Source organism: Peromyscus californicus, unplaced genomic scaffold (assembly GCF_007827085.1).
Source record: "Peromyscus californicus insignis strain IS unplaced genomic scaffold, ASM782708v3 Scaffold_3__1_contigs__length_106647218, whole genome shotgun sequence".
Taxonomy (NCBI): domain Eukaryota; kingdom Metazoa; phylum Chordata; class Mammalia; order Rodentia; family Cricetidae; genus Peromyscus; species Peromyscus californicus.
The window spans coordinates 93447287-93466201 of NW_026294551.1; the positions used below are offsets into that span (position 1 = coordinate 93447287).

Here is an 18915-nt window from a genome sequence, read left to right on the forward strand (position 1 = left end):
CTAATTGATGTGTAGAGCTCCCCAAAAGTGCTTCAGTTTCACTTGCAGATATTAGTAATTACCAAATACATATGTAAATGCACGACCATTACCTATCAGTGATGGACAGGTAGGGACAGGCTAACGAAAGAATAAGCAGATAAGACAAAGAGGATTGCCCAAGTCTACTTGATATTTTAACATCAAACTAGAATTTGATGCAGAAATAATAGATATGCCAGACATTTGTTAAGATCAAAGATGAGAGCAACCTTTTTCTTGTATGTACCACCTTATTTTCAGTTTTTGCCATACAGCTATAAAGACGTGGCGTTGCATTGTCTTCCAGGACAGATTTCAAATATATTAATAATTAGAAATGGGGAGTGCTTTGGGAAGATTAGAATTATTCCTCTCTGACCTTCTTCAGATCACGTAATTCTTGCACCCAGATATGAAGGCACCCCTTTTCTCTAAGGACCAGCTCTATCCACAGGAAAAAAACTATTTCACTTTTGCAGAGATTGGTTTTCTGACTCTTGTCTTCAGAGACATAAACAGTATCAGCCTTGCCAGCATTCTTACATCTCTGGTCCCCCGGGGGGAAAATGTGTGGTATAAACTGTAATATCGAGCGAAGTCAGCCATCTCTTTATCCATTCAGATTACACCTCTAAATTATGCAGGGTATTCTTTTTAAAAACATCTATCATTTACTGTACAAGCATTACCAGAAATGAAAATGAAGTCATACATATGAAAGCTCTGGATTCACAGTTTCTCATTCTGTGATGTGCTCAAGTCCTTCTGCCTGCAGACGCTCCATGCAGCATGCAGACATTTGTATTCTGCTTTTCCAGTTAATATGTCAGAAGTGTTTTTATGAACACACTGGCTAGATAAGGGGCCTCTCTGTTTTTATTTACCCTTGATGAGATGCTGGGGGAAAGGTTTAGATCTAGACAGATTAAATTCTGGCTCTGCCACAAAACTGCTCTGTAGCTGGAGACCACTTAAGCCTCCATTTTGTTCATCATAACACTTAACCATAGGGTGGAGGTAAAAGTTCTTTGTTATATTTTGTATATAAATTTCTTGATATTGTATTCAATTCATGCATAGCATATTAATATTTTAATACATGGATCTATCATGAAGTTTAATATAAACTTTATATGAATAATTAAAACTAAAGATTGAGTTCAAATATCTCAACCTTTGGGGAGCATCCCAGAGCATTGAGTGTTTACTCTCACTCACCTGAAGTCACCAACACTCAGATGAAAAAGTCAGAAGACAAATGAAATCCAATATTCTTTGGCAGATGTGCTTGAGTGAACTGCCTCCAATCAGAGTCTATTAGACATAAATCTGGAAATAGAACCCGCATGTCCCTAAAGACTGCTGGAAAGCCCTGACATCATACATCATTTTTCTTGCTACCAGAACCTCAACTAGGACTGTACAGACATTGCTGACTAAACAAATGCATTTACTTGTTTTGTGATAGTTAAACTATAACTACATCATTTACCCGCTTCCTCCCTCCATCGTCTCCCACGCAACCCTCCTGCTCTCATTCAAATCCTTGGATTTTTCTTTGTTATTTCATATATATGTATATGTATATATGCCCCTAAATATATAAATAAAATCTGCTCAGTATGTATAATGTTACTTTTATGTGCATAATCTCAGGACTGACCACTTGGTATTAGATAACCAATCGGGGGGGCTCTTCCCTGGGGAAGTATCATACACATTTTTGAGGAGTTGCACTCCAGTAAAAGGGAGGGAAAGAGGAACCACATTAAGTACTACTGTCAGCAACTTCATAGTTACTGTTGACAAATTCAAAGAAATTCGAAGTTTTCATCAAGATCCCACAGCTGGTTTGTGGTGACACTGGACTGAAATGCATCCCCAACATCCTTGACCTTTGAACTAGAATTTAACTCAATACAAACCAAATACGTACTGACTATTCAATATGTGTTTTGTGTTGTATAAGGATGTGAGAGTGAACAGGAGAAACGCAGTCTTTGTGCTCCTGGGTTTGTTGTCTGTTGGGAAAGCAGACATGGTAAAGGCAAGCCAAATGTGATGTGCATGCCACATGTAGTAGTGTGACGCAGGATCCATGCACTGTTTAGATGAGGAGGGAATGGGAGCCTCTAATCCCAGCCTCAGAGTTCAGTTACTCAGTGAGTTAAGCATGCCTGAACAGCCAGTCTGAGATGACATATGATCTCGATGAGAAATGTTTGCAGTGCTCTAAACTGAGGGCTCAACAACTTTTGGGGTCACTGCCACACTCAAGGTTGGTCCCTGCTTTTTATGTAGCATTTAATGCAGTGGCAGCAGATTTACCTTTCTCATTAGGTTCTGCTGAGCATCAAATATAAAATCAGTGTCAGCATGACTTTCTAGGAAGTCGACTAATTGAAGATGGAAAGATCAATCAAACAACAGAGATTCATTATGCGGTGTCTGCTTAAAATTTGGAACTATGTCAAGAAGTGTAGACATACAGGAGAAACATGGGGTTGGCTTAGCTGTTCCCTTGTGAAGTCTACAGACCTGATATAGGATCCTTTAGAAAAGTACTTTTGGGGGCTGGAGAGATGGCTCAGAGGTTAAGAGCACTGGCTGCTCATCCAGAGGACCTGAGTTCAATTTCCAGCACCGAGTTAAAAAAAAAAAAGAGTACTTTTAGTAAATGAAAGTCTATGTCACATTTTCAAGAGACAAGCGGGATACCAGTATTTGGAATAGGCTTGGTGGATCAGACAGTGAAAAAAACTGACCGTGGGCTTCAAAAGACTGCCATGCTTAAATGCTCAGAGCAAAACTCACTATAGACAGGTACTAGCCATGGTTCTAGGCCAGTGATAAAGCCCTCTCAGACATATTAGTAGACTTGGTACTAGAGACTGAAGCTGGAGGATACTGGGAAATGCAATCTCTGGGGCAGCTCATCTTCATTGCCTTCCCATTCCTAATGCTCAGCATGCTGTCTGACAAACAGTAGCTGCTTAATTAACATTCAGTGAGTGGTTGTATAGAAAGATGTCACTTTAGTGAAAGGGGAAATAACAAGACGTATGTAGTTGTCCCCACATGTGCCAGAATTTGAAACATGAACAAGTGTAAAACCACACACGATCACTCTCTGAATTGGAGCATGCTGCAGTGCTATCAGCAGGCAGTAGAGATGACTACAAAATGGTGAGAGGAACATCAGAGGGTTTCCTAATGGACGAGGAAACTGGATTAGGCCTGTCAGGAAAGGCGAGGGCCACCTCTGAGGGGTCACAATCCAGATATCTACATGGGAAAGGCAGATCATTCAAAGGGTGAATCCAGTCACCCAGAAAACAACAACAAGAAGTGGGACTGTGGCTTTTGTTGAATAATTTCACAAACAAAACAAGATCTATTTGTGGGCTAGATACAAGGTGTGCATCACCTGCTGAAGGCTTTTAGGACTGGCAAAAAAAAAAAAAAGGAAAGTGCCTTTCAGGGTATTCAAAAGACAGGATAGATGGCACAGGAGGAGGAGAGGCTGTTAGGATGAAAATGCCAGTTACAAACAGCAGGAAAGAGAGGAAAAAGCTGTGTGCAGAACTTGGATTCCAGGTAGGAGACAGGAGAACAGAGAATCACAGAGGAGGTTAGCATGCCAGGTTGCTCAGAGAAACTTCAGGGATTAAAGCTCCTTTCCAATCTGGGCTCCTGGATCAGTTGTGTTTATCTCCGGCACATCCCTGAGAAAATGTCCGTTTGCTGACGTTCCCCTGTTGTAGTCTCTGGCTACTGTCCCCAGATGGTATGTGACAGCTGAGGCCTTGTAGACAGAGGGATGGCTCAAAAGCACTCACACACACACACACACACACACACACACACACACACACACACACACACATACACACACACACTCTTCACCCTTTCATACGCTTCAGTTCAGGATTTACATTTATACCCACTGAGCCATCAAAGTCCTGTGTCCCACAGTAACTAGTGGGACCATGCATGGCCAATACTCATTCTGCTACTGAGGGAGGTTTTGACTCATCCTCCAAGTGGTGGGGGGAGATGTAATTCAGGTATTATGCAAAATATACATTTTTAGGAAGCGAGTGGCCAGCCACTGAAGGCTTAGTGTACATGGCAGCTCTTTCCAAGCAGGGCCTTTGTGCAAGGGCTCCCTGTGTGCAGACCTCTTCCATACTCATGTGTGTGTTACAGCTCCACTTTGGTATTACAGGGGAGAAGTTATTTTGTCTTTTTCACAAGGGTGAGAGAAAAAGGTGAGTGAGGCATTCATCTACTGGGAGAAGTTGAAGTGTGCCTATAAAAAAATCTATAGTCAAGGAAAACAAAATCTAATGTACTATTTTTTTTAATTTAAAAGTAAGAAAAAATGCATGATAAAAAATACTGTTAATACTGATGTTTTAACTGTTGTATCAATATTTAAGATTTTTTTCTTTTAAAAGTTGTTTTTTACTTTTGGTGTGTGTTTTTGAAATAGGGTCTCTCTCTGAGCTCAGGCTGGCTTGAAACTTGTAGTGATTCTCTTGCCTCAGTCTCTCAAGTGCTGAGGTTATAGGAGTGTGCCGCCACACCGCACTTTTTCTAGGCTATCGAATTCTGGTGCCTGCTTACACTTCACATCCCCAGGCATGTGGCTCACTTCTGTCTCACTGTCCTTGACGCTAGAGACACCAGAAGGGAGAGGGGCTGAGGAAAGAGGGGAGTAGAGGTGGAGAGCCCACCGTGGCTGTAGGCAAAGAAGTCTTTCAAACTTTGGTCATGGGAGATTAAAAACAGCACGGAACACTTCAGGAAGCATTGTGAGATGGTGCTGATGAGACAGAGCATGTTGGATTATTAACTTTATCGGGGAGTCCTAGTCAAACATCACCAAAGGCTGTCTTCTTATTTTCTAAGTAGATCTCCGAAGAACAAATGACCCAATGACCATCTGGAAAATGAAGCCAAATCCCCCATTTTCTGAGTCTGTCAGGCAAACAGCAGGTAGCATTCAAGCTGAACATTCTTGCTTAGGAATTGCAGTACAGATGTGGCTGTCAAATAGCCCATGTGACATGCTGCAGCATGGGAAGTCGGGAACAGGCAGTAGTCATATGTACCTCAAGTCACTGGTCCCAGCTCAGTCTTGGGTAAGTGTTCTCTAATCCGCTACCTAACTGTGCATCACTAGGAAACTCCATTGGCCCCCTCATGATCTCAGTAGCCAATGGCCATTTGCTAATGCAGTCCCTAATAAGGTTTGCCCTTGGGTAGTAGATTCTGTTGTTTTTAACCTACAAACAGAGAAAGCCTTTATCTACCACACTGGGACAGGTGACCTGAAGCCCTACTCTCTGGGCTCCTCGTCTGTAATGAGTCACCACTTAAATACTTATACATTTAAAATGTTTCCATTTGGAAATAACATTAGGTTTACAGAAAAGTTACAAATAGAGTTTCTCTCTCACCTTGGCCCAGTACCCCCTCTAAGATGTTGTACAAAGAGGGTACTATTATCTAACTGTAGGTTTTGCTGTAATCTTTCCCATTATTGCTCTAAATGTTCATTTTCTGGCCCAAGAGGCCACTCAAGGGCCCATGGTGACTGTTCCTTAAAGCCTCTCCAATCTGTGCCAGTACCTCAACCTTCACCAACTTTGGGAACTCAACTTCTGTAGACACTAATCTAGCAATGACTTTGTCCTCCTCAGCCTAGTCTCCTTTACTAGCTTGCTGTTAGGTGAAGGTTGTCTGGGCAAGGCTCCCAGAGAAGTGATATGCCTTTCTCAGTGTATCCTACAGCAAGGCACGTGATATTGGCTAGTCCGTTTCCCTGCCTGTAATCCCTCCTTCTTCACTTGATGAATATCATGTACAATAATATGATATGAATTGGGTGGTTTTCAGCTGTGGTTTCCTCCATCAGTCAGGGCACAGAATCTAGGCTCCCTCTTTTCAGAGACTGGTCCCGGAAACTCCAAACCTCCCTTTCTCAGTTACTCTCTAGTGCTGTGCATCAGGTACATGAGCTTATGGGGCCATTCTCATTCAAACCACCACACTCCCCAATATTCCTATCTTAGAGTGGGGGACCATAATGAATTTCCCATAGGTCCCCCATATGAATCCATCATCTCTTTTAATAAGCCAGTAAACACAAGAGTCTCCCTGAGTCCTGGGAGCTGCTCCAGGATATCAATTGAATCAAAGGAGGATGTTAGGTAACCCCAAGTTATCTAACAGTCAGAAGCTCAAGTAAAGCAACTAGCTCCAGAAGTTGGACAGACAAGGACTGAGGGATAGCACTCTACCTCCAGGTAGACAGGGTCAGAGTGAGGGGATACCAAGTTGGTGTTTGTTGCATGAATTATTGCTTTCCTAGTCTGTGGGGACTCATCCCTCCAACCTGGACTCAAAAGTGTCCCGTGTTCCCAGAGTACTATAAGAAAAACTGGAGCCAGAGTTTGTTTTCTACTAATCATGTCTGTCTGGTCCTTCAGGTTTGTTTTCTACTAGTCATGTCTGTCTGGTCCCTCCACTCTGAAGTTAGCGCTTCTCCCTACCATTAAAAAAATAGACACTTACGGGAAAACGCTTCAAGACTCCTCAAATATTCTGCTTCTCATACTTTTGCTCATTTCTTTAGGACCCATTGTTGGCTCTTCCTGTTAACAATGAATTCACTGGTGCTCACTTAATCAAAAGATCAATTTCTACATTGTCATTAAGGGTAAAGATAATCCCCAATCAAAGCTGCCTTTCCCACAGCCATAGGATCAGACCTCTAGAGGAGATGTAGCAAATCCACTGTCCCCGCTCCTTCCGCACGCTCTAGGCTCTTTTTTTTTTTTTTTTTTTTTTTTTTTTGCAGTGGCCTACACAACACTTCAAAATCCTCAGCACTCTTGGGGAAGAAGCTATCACCAATCAATATGCACTGTCACAAGAAATGAGCCATGTGTCCCCTCCCTGGCCTAAGGTTGGATGTTCAGTTTGTCTTCAAATCAATACATCCCCAGAAGGCAATCTTTCCCACCAATCCCATGAGGACCACAGCACACCATCAGATTCAGAGCCACTGGTGTCAGAATGGCAGCACCTAGGCAGCACCCACAGGCTTTGAGGGTTTTCTGGCTTGGGGTAACCCATCTGGATCCTTGGCAGTGGTATAAAAGTAGACTTTTGTGAACTGCTTCCCTGGGAAACGTAGTTTCAAATGCTGGCCATGATATAGAATGTTTACATGTTTACTCCCACCTCTTTGTTTGTTTGTTTGTTTGTTTTAAACACTTTCTTCCTGGTTGATTTCTAGGCACAATAACCAAACATTCCATCGAATTTCTGCCACTCAGATACAATAGGTATAAATAATTTTAAGTGCATAGGTAAGAATAAAACCTTACAAGCTAATTAGGAATGCTTTGAGTATCTACTACTTTTGATTTTAATGTGACCCATTTAATTACAGACTTAAATAAATGTTTAATCAAGGCAGTTACTTAGCAATTGTCTCATAAAATTCCTAAGAAGTCAACCTCTGACACCCGGGAATTGGTATAAGTGAATTCCAAGATATCACAATTGGTACAACGGTTTTCATAAGGCCCAGGGGATCTGGAATGCTCCAAAGGAGCCCTTGAAAAGCAGCATGACATTTCCCTCTAGGATCCCCCGATGGACTGAGCCCTGCCACCGAAAGCTGTACCCAGAAGCAACATCTGCTGCTCCTTGGCAAGCCTCCTACCAGCCAGAGAGGGACCAAAACATCTGCCACCACCAGTTCTGGCTTGGAGCTCGCCTGCCAGGCTAATAGGGCTACAGTTTTCCCTGGGCTCAGTCCCTGTCTGACATTCCCACATCAGGCTGCTTGGCCCTTTTGCTGACCTTAAAAGGATTCTAGGTTTGTTTTCAAAGCAGCTTGCAATAGTGTAGGAGCACAGGAGGAACAGGGGACACCAAGGAAAGCATCACAGAGAGCAGGTTATAGGCCTGGAATATGCTGGCTCTTTCCACAGGCATTCATTACTGTAATCCAGACCCTGCTGGGGATTGTGTCCCATTTTTAATGAGCTCTTTGATGGTTTTCCAGGACTCCAGATAAAAAGCAAAGGTAGGACTTCCTTCCTAACCTAGTGGGTGGCACCATGTTGCATATACTAAGAACAGTCCAAACACTAGTGGAATAAGCCATGAGCTTATCCATGGAATAAGCTTCAAAGTACGATCACTGACCTCTAGGGCAAGAATACTAGAGAAACAGCAATGTCAGTGTGCAGTGGTGGGGGGCAAAGGGATAAGCTGTGACTTGGGGGTGAGAGGAGAATTTTCCTCCTGGTGGAGTCATAGTTGGAATGATAACTCACTGCTCTCCGAGGCTTAGCTTCCTCGGTAGCATAAGGAGCATCATGAACCCCATTTCAGCACGTGACAGACACAGATAAACAAGAGTTGTGTTATCCTTTCAGGACAGCCGTTGCAGCAGCCTGGGGAGGGCACATTTCATACCAAGGAAGTGGAAGAAGAGTGAGGGGGAAGAGGCACCGGGGTTCCCAAGTGTTCAGCTTGGAGTCTGGCCACCATGCGCTGCTCTATGGAATGCCCCACAGACAAAAGAATTTCAACAAACCTTGTCTCCGTGTCTTTAATTTGAATACTGGGAAGGGGGCAGGTAGGTTAGAAGAAACCCTTGCTGCTTTGGCGGGGTGGTATTGATTCCAGGGAATTAGATGGTAATGGCAAAAGGCAGCAGTGGCCTCTTTTGACCCTCTTCCAGGCAGGTTGCCCGGAGCTCTGGGTTCTCTGAGAAGTGGGAATAGAAAATGAGGATAAAAATGTAAGAATTATTAGGTGGAAATAAAGAAGGCCATTGGTCAGAACCAGGCTCCTGCCTGGAGCCCAATAGAGCATGCCAAACAGTCAACAATACTAAGTGCAGTGTAATAATAATAATAATAATAATCCCTAAAGAGACCTTTTTTCCCCCAAACAAAACAACAACAACAAAAAAAAAACTAGGAGAGTCAGAAAAACCAACTGGAAAGGGCTCAGCTAAGTGTGAGTTTTCATAGAAGTTCCCACCCCACCCCATTTTAATCCTTACTTAAAGAAGTGTCATAATAAACAACCAGCATTATGCATCATTCTGTTTCCAAGGCAGCCCAGGCTACTCTGCACAAACCAGCTGTTCAGCCACACCCAGTGGGATTTCTTCTAATGTTGAGAAAGGACACTGGCTGTTCCACTAATAAAAACCAATTAAGTTCTCTAAAATCAATTGAATAAAAAATTGGTTTTGACAAAACAGGAGGTCTCATGCAGACCAGTGGGAAGCTGGGATTAATTGGACCCCTTTGCCAATGACCTCCAAAGAGAGCAAAGAAAAATGACCCTCCAGCACCAGAACATCCGTGGGGAGATTTGGGGCCCATCATTCCTTGTTTGAGAAGGCATGTGCAGCACTTAGCACACCTTCCTCCCGGGGAAGCCTCAGGGACCATTCACTGCTGGGATGGCAGCCGTAGAGGCCAACATAGCTGGTCTCTACCTCAGGCCACCTCCGCCCTGCAGCAGACAGGCTAGTCCTCAGAGTATGACCACACAAGTACATACTGCAGCAGGTCACTGGCTCCCGGGACCACAGCAGAAGAGGGAGGAGGATTAGAGAAGGTTCCCCAAGGATGGTGACGTTTATGTGACTTCAGAAGTAGGCTTAGGTAGGATTTAGGTAGGCAAGAGCAAAGGCCGCTTTCATGTGACGCTAAGAGGACTTAGAAGCTGAGAAAGGAAACAGTACAAATTAGGAAGCTTAGGACTTGAGCAGAATGATGGAGTGAGGTGGGACTGGTCCATGGTGACATGGAGGGTGAGGCTTGTACTCTGAGCGTCTGTGCTCCAAGCCTGGCTGGGGAGAGATGCAGAAGAACGTAACATAAAAGAGTTGGTACATGACTATCTCAGACAACACACAGGAAAAATGCAGAATTGAAGATAAAGTTTTTCATTCTACCTGGGGATGGCGGTGAGTGGAGATGAAGGGAGAAAACACTGAAGACCTCTAAGCTGACTGTAGCAAGAATCTTAGAGGGTCTTATTAATAAAAACAAACCTGAGCCAGGTATTGGGGTGAATGCTGGAAGATCAGAGAAGCAGAACAAGCCACAGCTACCTCACCTCGCCAGTTCCTCAGCTGATCCTATTTCCTCAGACTGGAAGCCTCTGAGTCTTCATCCAGAATGAATCTCAGCTGAACTGTTGCTCAAAAGCCTAAAAGCTTAACCAGCTCTAGTTCCTGGTCCTCATGCCTTATATACCTTTCTGCTTCCTGCCATCACTTCCTGGGATTAAAGGCGTGAGTCGCCATGCCTGGCTGTTTCCAGTGTGACTTTAAACTCACAGAGATCTGGATGGATCTCTGCCTCCCAAGTGATAGGATTAAAGGTGTGAATGCCATCATTTTCTAGCCTCTGTATCTAGTGACTGTTCTGTTCTTTGACCCCAGATAAGTTTATTAGGGTGCACAATATTTTGGGGAACACAATACCAACACATTTCCCCTTTTTTGTCTAAAATTTAAAAAAGCTTATAACTAATACAAGAAAAACTATCCAATAAGTATATATAATATATACAGTCAAGAATTACATTAACAATGTCTAGTCCATTAACATTTGACAGATTCAGACAAAAAACTTGATTATATATATTAACAATGTCCAGTCCAGTAACATTTGATAAACTCAGACAAAAAAATATCATTACTTATCCTATTTAAAACAGGTAGTTCCTTTTTAAAAGTAGATTCAAAAATTGACCTTTTTATCTTATCATATTCATATTCTCTTTTTTCTTTTCATAATAGATTCAGTAATCTTCCTTTTTGTCATTTTTATATCTTCCCCTTTTTCTTTTTAGAGTAGATTCAGTGATCTACCCATTTATCCTGTTATTTCTTTATCTTTTTATCAAAGTAAAGTCAATGATCTACCTCAGCTGACAGGAATTTGGGGTCCTCCCCTCAGAGAAGGAATGGAGACTTGGAAGAGCCCTCTGGGTAAGAGAAGCTGCGCATGCAGAATTTCTCCATCCCAGTGTTGAAGCTGATGAGAAGCCAAAGGCTCACATTGCACTGGACTGGCATTAACACCTTCTTCATGCCCACACCCAGGCACAGTCAATAGACTAAAAAAACCACGTCTTTAAAAGATACTTTGAGACAGGGCTTCAGTTTGCATCCCAGATGGGTCTTGAACTTGCAGGTGACCCTCCTGCCTGTGTCTGCCCAGTGCTGGGATTAAAGGTATAGGTCACCACACCTTCCGTTTTTCTTAACTGGTGATTCTAGGCACCCCTAGCTCCACGGTTCAGGTATGAACAACCCTTTTCCATTTTGAGAATGCAAGCTCATCTTTACCCACTTGGTTGCTATGTGAGGTATAAAATGGTCACCCTCCTTTCTCCTCATGGAATAGGATGTAAAAATGAAAACCCTGGTTTGAGAGAGAGAGAAAAAAAAAACCTAAAACTCCATCAAGTTCAGGTACAAAATTCAATTGTATGAATTCCTCAGAAGGCTATGAGGTACAGAATGAGTCCCTGGAAAGCCACCTTTGGGGGCCACTGGAGCTGACAGCCCAACTTGCTCGGTGACAAAGAGAAAGGGAAGTCAATGGGAATAGAAGCCAGGCTGCTCCTTCCTCACCTGAGCCAGCACCTTCCATATGCAAAGGCAAAGTATGGCAGCTGTGTGAGGAAATTTAACACGATCGTTTATATAGACAATAATTAAAACCCTCTACCCAGGCTAAGACAGACAGCTTGCCCTGAGTCATAAGCCACCCAGGCTTACAGAGAACCTGGTAGGCCTCCTGGGTGGCACTGTAATTACTCCAACAGCGACAACTAAAGATAAGCATCCTTTCCCATCCTCCAAACACAGGTGCCAGCCTCAAAGGGAAACTTGTCGTCCCACAGGACACTCTAACTGCTGCACTTACACACGTGGTTCTTCCCCAGAAATAGTTCCAGCCAGCGGTCATTGTCTAAGCCTGGGCTGGTAAGGAATTGTTGCATGGCATCAACTAAGAATCAGTAATAACTGGCTGTTCTATTATGAGGATAGCGGGTCCAAGTAGCAGAAGGAAAATTCAGGACATTTGCTCTCTAAATGTGTTTCCAAAGTCCAAGTGTTGGGAAGTTGGCACCTGTGCAAAACAAACATGATATCCCGTGGTCTGGGTTCCTTCCCTCCCCTCTTCTAAATTGATTTGGTATGTGAGCATACAAAGTAATGGGTCTCACCTTCAAACCTGTGTTATTATATACTGTTCCCATTCGCTCCACTCCCCCACTGCCCTGCCCTGTGGCCCTCCCATCTCCAGCTCTCCCTCCCCTAGTTAATCACATCTGCTTTCCTATTACATACAATCCATTACCCTCTCTATTTCCAAATTTCCGTAAGATCTTCTCCTCCCTCATCATGATCCCCTTTTTAGCTTTGTAACCTACAAGCACGTATATAAGCATAAATGTAAAGTGATACATATGTATATATAATTTTAAACTTAGGTTCTATGTATGAGAAAGTACGTGCACACTCATCTTCCTGAGTCTGGCTTATTTTGCTTGACATAATGATTTCCAGTTGCATCCACTTTCCTCCAAATGTCATAATTTCATTTTTGAAAATGTCTGCATAAAATCCTGTTGTTCATATGTCTGGATTTTCAAAGTCGGGTCTCTGCACACTCCATGTCACTGCTAACCTGCCAGAATGAATTCCTGAGTGGGATGAATGGGTTGGGAGCCTTTGCTATCCTGTGGCTCATTAAATGTGTATTGGATAGGGCTCTTGAATTAAGGAGGTAAAGAAGTGAGAAGGAGCCTAGCTAGTTCTCTAGTTCAGTGATTCTCAACCCATGGGTCATGACCCCTTTGGGGATCACTTACCAGATCTTTTCATAATGATTCGTAACAATAGCAAAAGTACAGTTATGCAGTACCAACAAAAATAATTTTATGGTTGGGAGTCATCACAACATGAGGAACTGTATTAAGGGGTCACAGCATTAGGAAGGTTGAGAACCACCATTCTAATTCAAGGAAATAGTGAAGAAAAGTGAAATTGGGCACATTCCCATATGATCTTCAGCCCAGCAGCATAGAAGTCACCTGGGCACTTGATGAAAGAAACAAGCAATTGGGTATCAGATCCCAGTCTCCAGAACTGATGATCAAACCATGCTTCAATGTTCCTCCAGATCACTAGGGTGTAAGCTTAAGATGGAGACCTTCTGCACGGGGAACCATGGCCCTTGGCTGGCCATTCATTCATTGCAAACTTCTCACTGCAATGCCTCCTCTGGTCCCTTAGCAATGAAATCACAGTGCTTGGGCTGGGGCTCAGCATTGTCATCTTTCAAAATCTCCCCAGGTGAAGTGGTCCTGAGTGTCACAATCAACTAGAACAAGAGAGATTTCAATTAGGTAGTCAGGGATTTCTGATGTGCAGCCCTGGCTCAGTGTGCTCAAAACCAGAGTCTTAGAAGAAAATGTTCAGCAGAGACACATTTTTACCTTCATAAACTGGAGGTGTGTGAAGCTTACCAAATTAGAATCTTGCACCGACTCAGTGGTGATAATATCATTGGATAACTCATCTACCAGACAACCACTTATCCTGAGAGAGGAGTGGGCTACATCTCTAGTCAGATCTCATTACCAAAGTGACTTGGGCTGTGAAGGAGACAGCACACCTCCTACATGCTGAATCCAGGAGTTACTCAAGGGCCTCCTACTCCCTGAAGGCTTTGAAGCCCTGAGTCCTGAGGCTGGGTGAGACAGCAGCCTCCTCTCACAGGAGGGAGGCAGGGTCTGTAATGTTACTGAAGTTGCAAAATGATGATGATGACAATATGTAGAGCTGAGCTGGAAGCACCATTCTCCTGAGGTGGATGGAGCTTCAGCGGCTGCTGTACAAAAGAACTGGGCACTGCCTACATCAGGAATAAGAGGAATAGGAATGCTCATCATAACTGTGCTTCCCCAAACCATGAATTCCCAAGCATTTATGAAACGTAAAGAACCACTGCACATTGGCTAGTCAACAGAAACATTCATTCAGATAGTTCTAAAGAAATGAAGAGCCAGCTCCCATGTCCTTACACTGTAAGACCAGCCACACACACACACACACACACACACACACACACACACACACACACACACACACACACACACTTAACAATAAAGATTAAATGGCAAAGCCCAGCGCCAGCTCAACAGCTGCAGGCAGATGTACTGAGAAACACTATCAGCCTGGTCTCATGTCAGGAAGGACTGTTGTATTCAAGCTCTCGGGGTCCATCTTCTCTTGCCATGAAACAAGGATGTGGAAAGGAGGAAATGGCATTCCCTTGTGTCTTCACATCCATGATTACACAGACCACATAGTCTGATGAATCTTAGCTTGAATTACTTTGTCTAGCCTTAAATATTAATGGATTATGAATTTCAATGTTTTTCATGAAATGGGAATAACAAACCTTACTGCTTAGGAGCAGATTAATAAGACTGCATGCATTGCATTTTCCACAGTGCCCAGCAAACAGTAAATAGCAAGAGTCATAATTATTTTTAACCTTTGAACACCAGCTGAAGTTTCACTTTCTTTGTGAATGCTCCCTAGATGAACCCCCCATACACTAGTGCTCCCACACACACACTTAGTCACTCCTTGGGAGATCTAGTACATTTAGCATCATATCGTTTAGCTATGACATTACAAGTTGTTTTTCGATTTTAAAGACATGTTAATTCCATATATTCAATGACATATCTTGTGTTTGGGACCCATGTCTAAGCATGAAACTCTTCTCTTTTTCACACATACTTTAGATATATCGTATGAAAATAATTTTAGGTAATTTTATTAAGATATATAGAATGAAAATTATTTTATTAACCAGAGTATAAACTTTTTAACCAAAATGGTCATAATTTAAGGATCATCTATTATATAATAAATAATTGGTAATAATATTAATTTGGGCATGAAACAAAATTTCAAGGACTAGAACTTTCTACCTGTGTCCTTAACAGGTAGCACTTTGAAGTTTTCATTCTGGGGGCATTTCAGAGTTGGGATTTCAAATTACAGATGCTAAGCCTGCATATTCCAGTTGCTTATTTACATTTCTTTCTTTTTTTTTTTCGAGACAGGGTTTCTCTGTGTAGCTTTGCTCCTTTCCTGGAACTCACTTGGTAGCCCAGGCTGGCCTCGAACTCACAGAGATCCACCTGGCTCTGCCTCCCGAGTGCTGGGATTAAAGGCGTGCGCCACCACCGCCCGGCTGCTTATTTACATTTCTATAATGACATTCCTGAGGAACCATTTCATGCTCTGTATCCCCAGTGCCTAGTACACACTTGTGCACTTCATGTATTTCCTGAGTAAATGAATGAATGATAGATGAGTGAATAAATGAAGCAAGATCTGCTCTCACCCAGTGATCAGAAGACTGTTAATTAGGATGGTAAGGACAGAAGGAAGAAATAAGAGAAATCACAATAGGGAGGTTGATCATTGTGGCTGACTACGAGATCTAAGCAGTACAGAAACATCACCCTTCGAAGGTTTAAACCACAGAAGAGAGTTCATCCAGAAAGCTCTTCTCTGAGGACTTTGCTGCTGTGGGAAGTTCTGTATGGCAAATGTGTTGCTAATTAGTCAATAAATAAAACACTGATTGGCCGTTGGCTAGGCAGGAAGTGTAGGCGGGGCAAGGAGGAGAATAAAGCTGGGAAGTGGAAGGCTGAGTCAGAGAGACACTGCCAGCCGCCACGATGAGAAACAGCATGTGAAGATGCCGGTAAGCCACGAGCCATGTGGCAAGGTATAGATTTATGGAAATGGATTAATTTAAGCTGTAGGAACAGTTAGCAAGAAGCCTGCCACAGCCATACAGTTTGAAACCAATGTAAGTCTCTGTGTTTACTTGGTCGGGTTTGAGAGGCTGTGGGACTGGCAGGTGAGAGAGATTTGTTCTGACTGTGGGCCAGTCAGGAAAACTCTAGCAACAAATGGCGTCCAACGTGGTGGCAAGAGTTTCCACCTAAAAACTGAGAAAAAAAGATTCTAAAATGGAGCTAAAAACAGTTCCTAATTGTCTCTCTCAAATGAGCAGCAGCTGCCTGTTTGAGCTACTGGTGGGTTCCTAGAGTGCGTGCTCGACCTGCAGTATGGCGGGAATGAGGCCTCTGCAAGTGGCACATTAAGCTACATGGTGGATTTAGCCTTTGCTAGTGCAAAACAAAAAAGGGTTTCTGGGCTACTTGCTGCTTGGATAAAAGCATAGACCCACGATAGCTCCCAGAGCTGGCGGTAAACCACTGCCATGTTGGGAAGCTGAGGTGGGCGGAACCAGCAGCCACAGCTGCTGCAGTTTAAAGCAAGAGATTCACAATAAGACAGATTCAGATGTAATAGTTTGCAATGTGTGTAAAAGATACGTAGGCTTGAAAGAGACAAAAAAGATGATATATAGAGTTATAGAAACAAATACATAGTTTTAAAAAATAAAGTCTTTAAAAAGACAGTAAAGGTAGTATAAAAAATAAGCCATGTAAAAATGGATATTACACAGAGAATCTGCATTGTGTTGTCTTTGGGACTTTTAACTGCAGAAAAACATTTGATTGTAAAAGCTGTTGAGTTATGCCAAAATGTATATTTTAAAGGTACCTTGACTTCAAAATTTGGATATAAGGATATGTTACTTTGGAAAGGAGACTCTGCTTTTGTTTCCACAGAAAGCCAGAGGCTATGGATTTGTTCCAGATTAAGACACATCAGGTTTGACCAGCCAAGACCCCCTGAAAGGTCTCCGATGACACCATGGCCCAGATGATCCAACATCCAGAACGGTTTGAAGGCATCTGGCTCAGACGATACAGCCTCATGGACTATTCCATAATCCTAAAATTTTCTTTGTTTCCCCATAAGATACAGCGCCCCCCTCCAGCAGGAAGTAGTAAGAGAAGCTACGCCCAAATTCCCAAATTATATGTAATTTTACTTTGTTAAGGTTAAAACCTTCCTTTTTGAAAAAAAAAAAAAAAGGGGGAAGTGCTGTGGGAAGTTCTGTATGGCAAATGTGTTGCTAATTAGTCAATAAATAAAACACTGATTGGCCGTTGGCTAGGCAGGAAGTGTAGGCGGGGCAAGGAGGAGAATAAAGCTGGGAAGTGGAAGGCTGAGTCAGAGAGACACTGCCAGCCGCCACGATGAGAAACAGCATGTGAAGATGCCGGTAAGCCACGAGCCATGTGGCAAGGTATAGATTTATGGAAATGGATTAATTTAAGCTGTAGGAACAGTTAGCAAGAAGCCTGCCACAGCCATACAGTTTGAAACCAATGTAAGTCTCTGTGTTTACTTGGTCGGGTTTGAGAGGCTGTGGGACTGGCAGGTGAGAGAGATTTGTTCTGACTGTGGGCCAGTCAGGAAAACTCTAGCAACACTTTGCAGGAAGAGAAAGTGGTGAGGAGCAATGTTTACATAAATACTCAGGAAAGACTTCTTGACTGTTTGGATCTAAGTCTTCTGAGCACAGTCCCACATAAGGGCAGGGCACATTGAGATCTTCCCACACAAACTTAGGCCAAACCAAGCAATAACCTGTTCCTCTCTCTTGAGGTCTCAGCAAGTCTGAGCTGTGTCTCAGCACTGCTTCTCAGCCTGCATCACTCTTTCTAGGGTCTGTCCTTCAGACGCCTCCAGCACTCCATTGAGACATTTCCTTTAGGTTCCAAGTCTGTCCCTGGATGACTGGACAATGACAATCAAATGCACATTGGCTTCACAGTTTCAGCCTTGTCCCTCCCACAGTCGCACACCACACCCTTTCTCTGGAGCATGGGCCTGGGAAATTGGCTGAGGCAGGAAGTCTTTTTTTTGTTTAATTGTATTTATTTTTATTTTATGTATAAGCGCTCTGCATATATACCTGCATGCCAGAAAAGGGCATCAGATCATATTATAGATGGTTGTGAGCCACCATGTGGTTGCTAGGAATTAAACTCAGGACCTCTGGAAGAGCAGCTAGTGCTCTTAACCCCTGAGCCATCTCTCCAGCTCCAGGAAGAGTCTTAACTATTTCTATCACTGTGAGAGGTCTTCTGAGACACCAAACTCAAGCCCCTTGGGGTGAAAGTCACCGAGCTTGTTCTCTTGCCCATATGAGCATAAGAAGCTCCCCTTGGCAGCCCTGAAAACTAGGGATACAAAAACAGACAAGGCATGTGCAAACCACCTAGAAAGGCTATGATGATATTCATGGCTGCATTTGGGGAAAAATCTGTCCACTAGGACACAGGATAACAAAATGTGCACTCCTGACTGCTGTCTATCCCAGCTCCATCATTCACAGCCATGAAAGATACGTCACTGGAATAGTCAAGCTGCCGAGCAGGTGTTGATTTCTCTCTTTAGATTTCAGATGATCTTCACCAAGCATCAATATTTTACAGCTTAATCAGCTGAGCCCAGATCTGAGCCCAGGGCAGCAATCGCATACTGAGGACTCACCGCATCCTGACAACTAAGGACCTCCAAGATGCTGTTGAGCAGTTCCACACAGTACTTCTTCTCCAAGACCTGGTGCTGCCCATCATCCCTCTGCTCCAGCAGCTCCTTCAGCTCTTTGGTGATGACAGGAAGCAGAATGTCCCGGCATTCTGGAAGCAAAGTAGTGACAGGCATGTATATAGGCTTCCTGTTTTGTTCTTTTCTTTCCTTCATATATGTAATATGTATGTATGTATGTATGTATGTATGTATAAATATAGGAAATACATTTTTTCTTTATCATTTCTCATGAAAACATTTACCTTTATGTTACA

At 43.0% G+C, this 18915-nt stretch overlaps 1 protein-coding gene across 1 annotated transcript in view; it reads right to left on the reverse strand.

Annotated features, from left to right (window-relative positions):
- The window catches only part of Dock2 (dedicator of cytokinesis 2), a 419530-nt gene that overhangs the window by 228212 nt on the left and 172403 nt on the right, over window positions 1-18915 (reverse strand). Inside the window, exon 26 of the mRNA XM_052759023.1 lies at window positions 18602-18750. Within this exon, the coding sequence (XP_052614983.1) occupies window positions 18602-18750 (149 nt within the window). The remainder of the gene's footprint in view (window positions 1-18601; window positions 18751-18915) is intronic.